At 43.0% G+C, this 12,940-nt stretch overlaps 1 protein-coding gene across 2 annotated transcripts in view; it reads right to left on the bottom strand.

Moving 5' to 3' along the window:
* plpp3 (phospholipid phosphatase 3) overlaps positions 1-12,940 on the bottom strand; it is a 34,737-nt gene that overhangs the window by 18,693 nt on the left and 3,104 nt on the right. The window contains exon 2 of one of the 2 annotated variants that reach the window (XM_020631795.3): positions 181-335. The exons of the other annotated variant lie outside the window; for it this stretch is intronic. Within the exon in view, the coding sequence (XP_020487451.1) occupies positions 181-335 (155 nt within the window). The remainder of the gene's footprint in view (positions 1-180; positions 336-12,940) is intronic. 2 annotated transcript variants of the gene reach the window in all.

The following is a 12,940-nucleotide window of genomic DNA, read 5'->3' as shown; positions in this document are numbered from 1 at the left end:
TTATGTTTATGGCCCATACCTCAAAATACTAAAATTACCAAAAATGCCATTATCTTTCTGCACTTGATAAGATCTGGCGTCATCACTCCTTCAGAGCCATCAACATGATCCTGCAGCCCTCCCTGTTTCTGCCTTCAGTGATCCCCGACACTGAGCGCTCTTTGTGAGCTGGGGACTTACGGAGACCGCGGGCAGTAACAACCCAACAGAAGTGAGCACTGAGGAGGGGACGGTGCTCTTCTTGTAGGGATAGTTGAGGCTGGAGTCACTGCAGTAGAGACCCCTCTGGTACGGACGCACAGAGGAGCGGTGCAGCACCAGGCTGGGCAGCATCGCTACACACACACATACACACATGTACACATGAATGCATGTTTGAACTCACCCACACACACCCACACATGATGCTGCATCATACAGCTTACTGCACTTACCTGTGAGCTGTTGGACAAAAAGAAATCTCATTAAAAGACAATCAGAGACTGACAGGTGTCTGTGAGCTCATTCTAACACTGATCCGGTTGTTGACTCTGCACGCACACACACACACACATACACACACACACACACACACACACACACACCTGTTGACTCTCTGACACCGGCCTATTGAGAAGTGAGGTTTGCTCTTTAGCATTAGCAGACCCTCCATCCTCACAGAGTAAATACACACTGACACTGAGGGCGTGGACTCTGTTACTGAAGACAAAAGAAACTCCCAAACACTAATACTGTGTCAACACACTGTGAGAAAACGTGTGTGTTGGATTTCAGGGGAAGACAGTGCCATTCTAGATCCAGTGTTAAAACTTGTTTTTTTTTTAAACAGAAACCATTCAATATTTGACTAGATTTGTGTCTGCACAAGTGAAACATGACATGATACTGCTACCCTTTTTGTGTAGGCGAAATGTGAAGCTGTTTTCGGCGAGCAGTTATGACATGATATCAAAGAGACTTTCAACAGAGACAAGCTGCTACTCTGATGTCAAGTCAAGAGGCCTGTGCTACGAAGCGAGTTCAACATACCCAGGGTATCTTTTGGTTATCTGTCTTCACTAACCGTGACAGAAGAAATCGCGCTAAACGGTCACTTTCTATTTTGTTACAGTCGCTAAAAGTTTGTTTGGTGAAATTAAATGTGTAAGTGGCTTCTTCACCAACACACAAACACAATTACACACACCCACATTGTGCTCTAATGATTCCCAAGAGGAGAGAATAAACAAACATCTCAGGAGTTTAGTACTACTACTGGGACAGTCAAAGTTTTCCTTTAGGGATTTAAAAACATGTGAATACCAAGAAAACCCAACACAGCCCACCCACTCTGGAACATTTTTCACATGAGACCATGTGTGGTGCGTGTGTGTGTGTGTGTGTATGATTGTAGTGGATCATGAATATGGAGAGCTGAAGACTTGAAGGCGTCCTGAAGACCCAAACACAGACACACCAACACATACATCCAACATCAGTCTGCACGGAGACTTTTTTTCCCACTGTGGTTCATGAGGTTCGCTCACATCACAGAGAGTTCTGACATGTGGGTCAGAGTCAGAGTTTTACACCAAGCGTTCCCAGAAGCCCGGCCGTTGTTTCAACAGTGATGGAGAGGAGATCGTGTTTCTGCTCATGTCGTGAAAAACAGCATTCACCAGAAACCGCTCGTGCTCGTGAGCTTCTCAAAAACCTCAAAACACACTCTCTTATGCATTCTTGTGGACACACACTGAATGCTCTCACACACACTTCGTAACATCTACACTGTGACATCTGCACGCACCAAAGAACAGAGTGTTGTCTCAGCTCGAACAGATCAACTACTCTGTGTCCACACTAATACGGTTCAACATGACAATCACCCATTTTTTCTGAGCTTCTTTTTGTACAAATACATGTGGTTGTGGTTACTTTTGGCTTTGATTTTAAAGCTATAGCCAATAAAAACTTCTATGACAACTTTGTTGTGTGTTTGCACGACTGCAGTGCCAGGGCCGACACAACCTCCTCTGCATCGGTGTACTAAGGAAGCTGGAGAGGGTGCAGGGAGTTTGCTGTGCTCAAACTGTCTGCTGATAAAAAAATATTTAGGATGAAACATTACCTTTTGAAAAATCGATTTTGGGATGTTTTGAACTGGTTCAGAAGTGTAAAAATTACTACATTTGATTCCGTGCTAAACCCTTCCTGCTGTTTAAGTTCAGGTGATCGGATCACAAATGTCACAACAGCTGCTAAATGGGCCTTGAGCCGGGAATGTTTTGACAACAGAGGATTACAAGGTTGAACAATCAACATGTCATTTTCTTCTTTCTGAAGATGAAGAAGTCTATATTTCAAAAGCAGCTATATATATGTATGAAATATTCTAAAAGAAGCATTTTTTGGTTGCTGTTCCGATGTCGTGAAAGCAGACTGTCTCTCTGCAGAGGTTGGCAGGTAGAGGACAGCAGGTGGGACGCTCATTGATGCAGACACACACAGGGAGCAGCAGGAGCATCAGCGCTCAACAGACAACAGGCTGCTGGTTTGTATTTAGTGTCTGAGAGCCAAACATTATCACACAACAGGCAGGAGAATGAGCGTCACTCTACACTATCCACACTGACCAAAGGGGGCAGGACAGGACAAAAGGGTATATGAGTTTCTTTTCCAGCGTGATTTGTAGTTCGATGTTGCCGTTTATTGCCTGAAATGCAGTAAGAAGTCAGATGTTTAGAAGAGTTCTGCTGCGTAAACACTCAGACATAAGATCTAGCTCTCTCACGTCAATCGCTGCTCTGTTTGTCCATTTGTCACTCCACTCTGCCCTACTTGTGGAAGAGGGATTCACATGTTAATGAGGGGAAGTGAAAGGAGACGAGTTCATTGGCTTAACTGACACACACACACACTCATGCAAACGGGCGCTTAACGGCTAAACCAATCTCGGAGCACCATGGGAAACTCAGGAGCGGACCATCTGAGGGACTTGAAGGAGGAATTTGAGAGCATTTGAGCACCTCAGCAGGGTGTATTGAGGATTTCTGAAAGCCTCTCTATCAGGTCCCCTTGTGCCAAGCTAATCTCTGGTGCTATTTCCCAGAACGCAGCCTGGAATTTGGACATCCTCCTGCAGACAATCATATGAAGAAATATGACCTCCTTAAGGGCGGTGGGATAAAGAGTGTGTGACCTTTGCAGGGCCAGTTGACCCAGACAAAGAGAGGGGGGGAGTGTCACAGGAAAGGGGGGTTAAAACAGGGAGGGGAGGAGAAGAAAGAGAAAGAGGCTGACAGAGCTCTGAGGTGCGTCAGTGAATTAAAAAACAACTTTTTACAACCACTGTCATGAGGTCAGTGAAGCTTTAGATTCAGGCGACGACCACTCGGATGTGTTTTCATTTCAAACCACAGAACTGTTGCTCTCTTTATGTTTAGCTCCCCCAATACTTTAAGTGTTTTACACAAGCTAAAACATAGACTTTTGACTCTGAATAATAAAAAAAGTTACTTTTAAAGGTGCAGTCAGTAACTTGCAAATAAAACATTCAAACTCATCGCCCCAAGAAATCTGCACACTCACTGCAGAGTTAGTGTGTAGCCTACGTTTACTGCTTGTACTGCCAGCTATACCGCCCACTAGCACAAGCTAACATCAATGTTTGGCACCTGCCTGTCCAACAGATAGGAGGCCAACTTTGCATCCGCAGGTTAAACTCAACTGAAGGTCCTTGACATTAAGCCTTTACCTCAACTTCTTTTACAAAGAAACTATGTTGCTGACACTGCTGTCCATGCTAGCTGCTGTTGTGTGGGAAGTAAAATTTGCATTTCATGAAGCTGCTTCTGTCTACATGTGCAGGAGGTACAATTTGCATTTCATAAAGCTGCTTCTGTCTACATGTGCAGGAGGTACAATTTGCATTTTACAAAGCTGCTACATGTGCAGGCGGGCATATAATTATCAAAATATTTGACTGTTTTATTCTTGTTTGCATATTAATTCAATTCACTGATCAGATAAACTAGTTTCATCGTCCCGCAAGAAAATCAACCAGTTTCAGTCCAATTTTCTGGATGGTAACATCAAGGCAGTTGTGACACTGTTTAATATAAATGTACTTGTTACATATTTATCCCCTTATATTTATAACTTTTGGCTTCATTCACACATCTTTTCTGAAGCCTTTTCCCCACATGCACTCCTGAGGACTACCCCTGAAATGCTCCACATATGGATGTTCACTGGTGGATCAGGTTGGCGCTAACAGGCTAAGCAGTTTGGATGTATTTCATTAGAAAAACTTCTACAACTACTTGCAATTTCTGCAAAGCTCATCTTTTGAGCGGTTGGGGAATGACAAGTTTAAACAAACAAAGAAGGTAGACAAAACAAAACGGAGCACTAAACTTTGTCGGCAGCATTGCAAAGACTGGAGAAACTTCCCAGGGAAAGCAACAAAACACTTGGAACCACAGTACAGTTTTCCATCAAGTAAATAATTTTCCAAGGGTGCTCTGCTTGGCTTATACAAGATTGTGAAGTCACAGTCAATGGGTATATATAATACGTATATATTCCACTATACTTGTATCATATGACTTTGTTCTGGCCAATATTGGTAAAGGAATCAATATCAGAAAGGAAATTTAAAGTTTAAATGCCATTAAAACATAGTTGTGCATGTAGCCTGAAATCCTCACCACATAAGGAGAAGTAACTTCTAACAGTCTGACTTCCCCTTGACCATTTAATCACAGGAAATTAAACACAAAATCTTGCACCGGTTTCCACACTTTTCTTTTATGTTTTTGCCATGCAGGTGAAATCGTGCATTTTATGCTTTTAAAGCAAATGAGCCTTGTGAGCTGTGGAGCCACTGATCTGCTTTTTAACAACAAATACAGACGTCTGAGGATAACTAGAGGCCTACAAACCCTAAAAAGACTTAGAAAGAGAAAAGGATGGAGAGAAAGAGAGAAAGAATGTGTGGAAAATGCAAGAAGAAAAAAAACACATATCCTAAGTGGGTGGCTTGACGAGTTAAGGGAACAGTTCTATTTGTCTTATCTGATCCCTTCATGCATTTCTCTCTTTAAGCACACGAGGAGAACCACTGTAACCCACTAAACACAGGTCAGGGAGAGAGAGAGAGAGAGAGAGAGAGAGAGAGAGAGGGAGAGGTATTTCTTTGGCTGGTTGAATCTTTGTTTATATGCAGAGGTCATGGCAGGGCCTGTGTGTGTGTGTGTGTGTGTGTGTGTGTGTGTGTGTGTGTGTGTGTGTGTGTGTGCGTGCGTGCGTGCGTGCGTGCGTGCGTGTGTGTGTGTGTGCGCGTGTGTGTGTGCGTGTGTGTGTGTGTGTGTGCGTGTGTGTGTGTGTGTGTGCGTGTGCGTGTGTGTGTGTGTGTGTGTGTGTTCTGCACTTATTTTCCATCCATAAATCCGCTCAAATGTTCACGCTCCGCTACGTGTTGGAAATCATGACTCTAAAGTATGCTGGTGCGTGTTTATATGTGGTTTGTATGTGTATGTTTAAGTGTTTTTTTGCTACGTGTGTGTGTATGTGTGCGTGTGTGTGTGTGTTTGTGGTTGTTCGTGTGCACAGAGTTGTGTGTGTGAAAGAGATTATCCAAACAGCGTCCGTTTGATTGGCTTTGGAGTTAAATTTGGTAGAGCGAGTTAGCGCTCAGATTAGCAGGATGAACGTGAACACGTCTGATTTCAACTTTTCCCACAGACCTTCTGCACAGAGCTGTCCCATGCTAGAGCTCACACACTCACTCTAAAGTTGTGAGCAATTGAATTAAGACATTCTTCCACAAAGAGTTACTCTTTCCTGCAGGTTTAGTATCATCTTTGTACTTTAGCTGAAAAAGACACGATAAACAGGCAGCTAAGCTCTACGTTGCACAAAAGGTTAATTCCTCGTGACATGGCGCTAATTTCCCTGAAAGCATCACCTGCATGAGCTGAAAAAACAGTGGCGAGCTTCCCATTCTCATGACCCCCCTCCTGCGTCTCTATTGACATTTTAATGGGTTTTCATGGCTTTCAGGGGGCAGAATTAGACTGATATCGTGATTATGTTGAGCGAGCAGAGAGCGTGGGAGATGAATGGGAGGCGGAACGCCTAAAGGAAAAGGTATTGTCGTCATCCTTAATGGAGGATTTCCTCCTCCTGTCTCCTGGACGCATGCATGCGACCCGTCCTGATGAGGAGGGGGACATGTTTAGAGAGGGTGGAGGCTGGGGGAGTCTGACTCTATAGACCGAGTCAATCAATCACACTATGTCTTCTCTTCTTCTGTGGTTTTCTCACTGCTATTCAACGGGTCAGAGAGCTGCTGGTAATCAGAATGAAACTGTCGATCAAATACTCAATTTTTTTTAAATCTTGTTTTATTTGTTTTGTGTCTGCCATGTCTTAAATACTGTCACTAAATGTATTTGAATATCTATTATATATATCTTATATATTCAAAGTTTTGTATTTTTGTCTTATTCCTGCTAACTGTCTTAATTATTTTAGTGCTCTTAAAGTTCTTTATGTTGTTTTTGACGCCGTGTTGCACTTTAAATGTTTTTTTTTTTTTTCAAATAAGCTGGCCTTGCGAATCTTATTATTATTGGTATTGGACTTCTTTGAATTGAGTGATGCCTGTTTCACTTTTTGGATGGACAGTACTTTTGTTTCGTCACCTGAGCCGTCTGTGAGTTTTCTATAAGCAAATGAGCTGTTCTAAGGTGCAGCAGGGTTATTATTTTCCATCACTGGCTGCAGCAAATCAATGGTGAAAGCTACATTTTGACATCAATCACATCGTTATGAATGCGTTAACGCTAACACGCCTAATCTCGAAACTAGGAGCGTACTCAAACTTCTGCCAAAGTCTATTCATGTCGGAATGGGATCAGCTATTAATGCTGAGACAGACGATGAGATGGGGATCTGCTCCACAGTTTGAAGGGTTGATTCTTGGTCCATGCTGCGCTATAACACCAAACGTCATGTAAATCTGTACAGTATGCAGAAAAAAAGACAACCTATACAGACAACAGGAGCTCCTTGATGGAGGTAAAGATGTAGTCCAGCTTATTCATCTTTTGACATAATAGTTCATCTAAAAACATAATGTATGTTACAATAATGTGCTCATATCCATTACCTTTACTTGTCTGCTTCAGGTAAGTCCCCGGTCTCTTGAGAAACCTTTGACATATTTCCATCACACACACACTGCAACACAACCTGTTCTGCTAAAGGACGCTCTGTTGGTGGCCTAACTGGCTAAAAAGAAGCATGAAAATAGATATTCTCTTGATGTTATTTGATACTTGTGTGACTGTGTGTGTAGACAGGAAGTCTTCAGATTACTTAGCTGGGCCCTTTATAGCCTGTTCATTTGGATGAATGCCCTCTTCCAGCTTCAAGTCACAGTGCATGTGCGGAGTGTGTGAGTGTGTGTGTGTTTGCATCTCAAGAGGATAAATGTGTGTGCTTAGGTGAGAAAGATTAGTCATGTATGTGTGTGTGTGTGTGTGAGAGTGTGTTTGCTGTTTATGTGAATCTGATAAGAGCTGCCAGCTGCACCCGTCGGTGCTCAGTGTTCTGCTGATCTCGGAGCAGGTGAGCAAAGAGCCGGCTCACATGTGAAGCTTTTAATGCTGATTATACATCCATAAGACAGCTCGTAATGCATTTTAATCTACATTAACGCCTGAATAATCTTCTCTTAAATCAGCTTTTAATTCCCTCTTCAACCTCAATCTTAAAGAAGGAATTCCAAGATCTAAGATTTTTATTTTGTCACATGCTGACACAAGATGGGTCATAACATGTGATGACTGTTCATCAAGGCCTTTTAATTTAATAAAAAGGGATTTTACCACATAGAAGATTGATCTTTTCTGGTCTAGCTGCCTCAATCTGTTGTTTTTTGTCTAGTAAAATGTTTTACATATACGGTTAGGAATCAAATTCTACACTTACAGTACAACAACTAAGTCGTACAGTAAAACATATTTAGGCAGGGGTAGACCAGCAACTTCTGTGGTATGAGAGGTACAATCCCTGTATTTATCAATGTAGTCTGGCGTGTTTACAGAGAGTGGTGTTTATGGGAAAAAGAATAGATCTCTGTCTATCTCTGTAAGGAGCCGTTCTGTAATGATGATTAGAATAATAATCTGAACCTGTCAGGGACAAAAACCTTTAGTCACCTTTTAGTGGACGATCGAGCACATTTGCCCCTCAGAATAAAGTTGCATTCCTTACAGCCAGATTCAGCCATCTGAGCAATCTACTGGAGCAATTACAAAATGTTTTTAGGGGTATTTAGACCATAAAATGTTTTTGTTTTTTAAATTGGAGCAGGTTTATATATATATCGGAATAGCCCTTTTGATAAATAACATTTACAGAGGGCATACACATACATGCCCCCTGACCTGTGGGGTATAAAAAAAGCCACTCAGGCAGATGCCTGAGATGTTCTACAACTTGGCACACATCCAACATGACATGCTGTTCTAAGCCCACACATTTATCTTTATCTTTAGGTATCTAAAGCCGTGAGCACGAGTATGTGTGGCGTTCCAGACATGTGGTAGCAAAGAGCAGAGGTGAGCTGAGGTCTATCATAGACCATGGAAAGAGCTGCGGGTCCGCAGGGGTGTGACCAAGCTCGAGGATCTTACAGTAGAATACAAGAGCATGGGCACACATATCACTGTAACACCGCCTATTATATCTGTTTGTATGTGTGTGTGTGTGTGTGTGTGTGTGTGTGTGTGTGTGTGTGTGTGTGTGTGTGGCTATGTGGGTGTCAGAGTGGATTACTGTGGTTCCACTGGAAACTTCAGCAAAGTCTTTTCTCAAACATTCTTAAGCTGTTGACCACAAAGGGCATCAAAAACGTTCTGCACAATCCAAATAAACAAACCAGCTCCATAAAAAAAACACCCAGACTCCATCCATACACAGTCAGTGTGCAGGAAACATACGTCCACACACGTATGCATACATGTAGATGATACAGATGTTTTTTCTTTGTTGGTACAAGCTGCTGATGTGTCTCTCTCACATGCACACACACACAGGAGTGGCTGAGGTCAGCAGAGTTTGTGCGGAGTGAATCCCTGTCCTCTGTGTGAATGCTGCAGCGACCGGGGGGCCGCTGGCTGCAGCATGTGCTTACTCAGAGAGATTTTATTCACACGAATAAATGCCTTTTTACACACAGGCTTCTGTTGGGACACTCCGCAGGACACCTGTGAGGGAACCCTCTGAACGCTGCAGCTGACACATCTGAAGGGAAATGTATATATTTAACTCAAATGGGAACTGGGCAGAAAATTTAAACCTGGTGCAAAAACAGCTTTGGTCTCTATAGCTCATTTTTCTCTTTGTGACAACAGTACAGTCTAAATTCTTGTACATCCCATTAACTGTTTACATTTTATTGAGGCTAAAGTGATATAGACTTAGGGGTGTGGCCTCTTTGAATGACAGGTGGGAGCTGCTAGCCGTCTGCTATATGTCACCTCAGGTAATTTGGTCACTGAACTTAACCTCTGGGCCGTGTTTGTGCTGTTGAAGCCTTTTGGAAAATTTGTTTAATTTAATGTCACACCAATTATCTGCAGTCTGCACTTTATTGAACCAACAGACACTCCAAAAATTCTGAGCTCCACTTTTTTTTTACAACCAATCGGATTCTACTTTTTAATTCATTTCCCCACTGCCAGTAGAAAGCAGAGGAACACACAGATGCTCCAGTGAAGGGAAACCTGAGCATCACCCTGAGGCCACATCAGTCTACCTGGCCGCCTGGATGGGCGTATCTCTGTTGTTGCCATAATGGCATAATTACCCCCTTTAGGACCTGGCTGCAGAGAGGATCTCTGTGCCCCATTTGAAAGCTGACACCCCCCCGCCCCCTAAACTTCTCTCACTATTTTCCTCCCGTTGCACTCCTTCTCCTCCTCTGCTCACCTGCAGACAATAGGTGTTAAAAGCTGAAGTGTGAATGTTCTGCATGGTGTTCTTGTGTTGCAGGGACTCTCCTCTCTGTATGTAAACAGGATGGGGCTCAGTGGCTGCAGTACAGATAAGGTCCGCGCCAATAAAGATGCTGAGCTGATTACTGCACAGCCCTGCAACAGTTGAGCTGATCAACACTACAGCCCACAATACAGCAGCAACACAGCTTCAGCAGCTAAAGCCCTAAACCTCTGACTGATAATAAAGTTGCTTGAGTGGCCATCGCGGCAGGGGAGGAGATGAGGTCTCTCACTCTCTTATTTTCACTTCATTCACTTTTCTCCCTCCCTCCATCTCATCCTCCTTCTGTCTGCCACCGGCCTATCGCTGCTCGTTAGAGAAACAAAGAGCGCTGAGATGCATCAAAAGGGGGCATTGTTCTGTTTGAAATCTCTCTGACCCCCAACCCCCCATCTCTGGATGCTCACACACACACACACACACACACACACACACACACACAGAGGATCATAACGAGAGAAAGTGACAGACAGAGGGGCCTGTGTAACAGCAGGGAGGAGGCCCAGGCCAGGACAGTGTGCTGTAATGAGGCCAGCCGGCTGTGATAAAGTATAAGATCATCTGCTGCCCCTGCTCTCATTTACATCAAATACTGCAGGCATTGTCTGGTTTTTAAGCTCCTGATCCCATTATAATAACAAGAACGTGCACCATATAAAAAAAAAAATCAAAGTACAGTAAGTTGTGTCAAAGCTCTTATTTTGTGTTAATTCCAGGCGTTCATGAGCTGAAAACTGAAACACATCTTTCAGTAACGAGTTCTAACAACAGTTTATGGTTGGGTCGAGCCCCGTAATCTGCATTTATCTAAATAAGCAGTTTGAGAGTGCTTACCTAAGAGAGAGATAATGACAGATAAGAGAGTTTACAGTCACAGAGGATTTACTGCACAGTGTAAACTACAAACTGTTGTCTGTCTATTGTTAAAGTTTTTATTGTGCAATTTAATTGTTTGCCAGGAAGGAGGAACTGAGGAGATCAATGTGTCTGGTTCGTGTAGCAGTGTAAAGAGACACAGTCACATCAGTCAACCAGGAACCAAACAGACCCACAAACACACACAAACACACACACGAAACGAACCACAGATGCAGCACATATGCGACCCACGCACACACACACACACACACACACACACACACACACACACACACACACACACACACACACACACTCTTCTCTCCCTACAGTCCGTCTAATGACAGCTCTGAGCGCTCCCTCGCCTTCACAAACCCCACGGGACATACACACTCACTACCACACACCTCTAAACACAGCCCCGCACGCACACAACCCGGGGGTTTGTCATTTAACTCCTGCACCAGCAGAAACCAGCCATATGTCACAATGACGACCTGAAAATGTTACACGCACAAGTCTGGCCACAATGCCACAACTCTGCTCATGCACAAAAATAAACTACACGTGTAAAAAAAGTGCACATTCCTCGAACGGTGCTAGCCCCAAACCTACAAACTGTTGTCATGAACATCAGCTGATATTTATCTCATTACACGACACACTGACTGTTTCTGCCAGAGGACACTCGTCACCTTAAAAAGCCCTCAACTCGCCTCGTCCTGCAGCCACAGCATCAGCACACACATACACACAAAGAGACCCAACTGAAGCTACAGATAACACATACTCTGATGTAATTACACTGTAAATACCATACATTATCTACTATAGCCCAAACAGGGTCTGGAAACTGTACATTCTCCTGTGTGTGTCTGTTGTAAATCTGCATGCAGCTCTCGGCCGTGTGCGTTTGCAGGAAATGTCACACAGAGAGGACTGAAGGCACGTGTCCTTTAAGAGTCTATTTTCTATCTGACCTTTCACCTCATCACACAAACAGAATGACTGACAAAATAAGCACCAACAGTTTACTAAAGCAAGACATGAAAAATATGTTTTAGTAGTATTAGCTTTACTGGTTAATTGGTTGTCTGATGTGTAATTATCTTCTTTATACAGATTACAGCAGGAAAGGATGCAGGAGTGAAAAGACAGATGCCTCGGATTATTTGTGCTGAAGAGATACTCTGACATCTTTGTTAACAATATCTGAACAAGGAAGAAGCTCTTAAAGAGGATTGGACAGTATTCTTTTTACATTTTCAGAGGAACACAACATGAACGCTTTTTGCAATAGAAGTTTTACAAGGATTCAGAGAGCTCTGGTATTACTAATCATCCATCTTTCCATACAATATCATCCTATTTTGCCCTATTAGCATTGACACATGGCTTATATTGCATATATGCTTCAACTGCTCACTCTATTCCATCCTGCAGAAAATGTTGACCTTATATTGTTAACATTCATTGGGGAGGACTTATAAGGAAAATAATTGCAATCATGTGCATCAGTAAATGCCAACCAGGGCATCAAAGACAGAAATAGATTAACTAACTGTGTCCTCACTCCTGTCCCAACCACAGAGGAGGAGACATGTTTTCTATCCATTATCATTTACAGTTCAGTAAGTGTAGGGTGGCAAAACGCTGTCACACTTGCATGAAACTGTACCTATAAGATAATGATGACTGTCAAAACATTACACAAGAGTCTATCTTCATGAAAATGGGCCCTGGGCTGGTGGTCCTGATCACAGCTCTCCTCAGTCAGCTCATGGCTCTAAACAGACCGACTACTGAAGAAAACCGTGGGAATATTTGCCCTCAGATTAAGTGCAGCAGTTTTGGATTTAAGCCTGTGTTTGTGTGTGAGGGCCTCCCACCAGCTCTTTGAATACAGTTTACTTCTAGACACAAAATACCACTTATCACTCCCTTAACTCCTGCTCAATTCAGCAGATTTGCACTGCCTTTAAGGTTCTGCTACTGATACGTTTTATGCAATCTCTCTCTTAAAAGCCAAAAC

Source organism: Labrus bergylta, chromosome 6, assembly GCF_963930695.1.
Source record: "Labrus bergylta chromosome 6, fLabBer1.1, whole genome shotgun sequence".
Lineage (NCBI taxonomy): Eukaryota > Metazoa > Chordata > Actinopteri > Labriformes > Labridae > Labrus > Labrus bergylta.
Note: the sequence above shows the minus strand (reverse complement) of the source record. Positions and strands in the feature narration are given on the sequence as shown.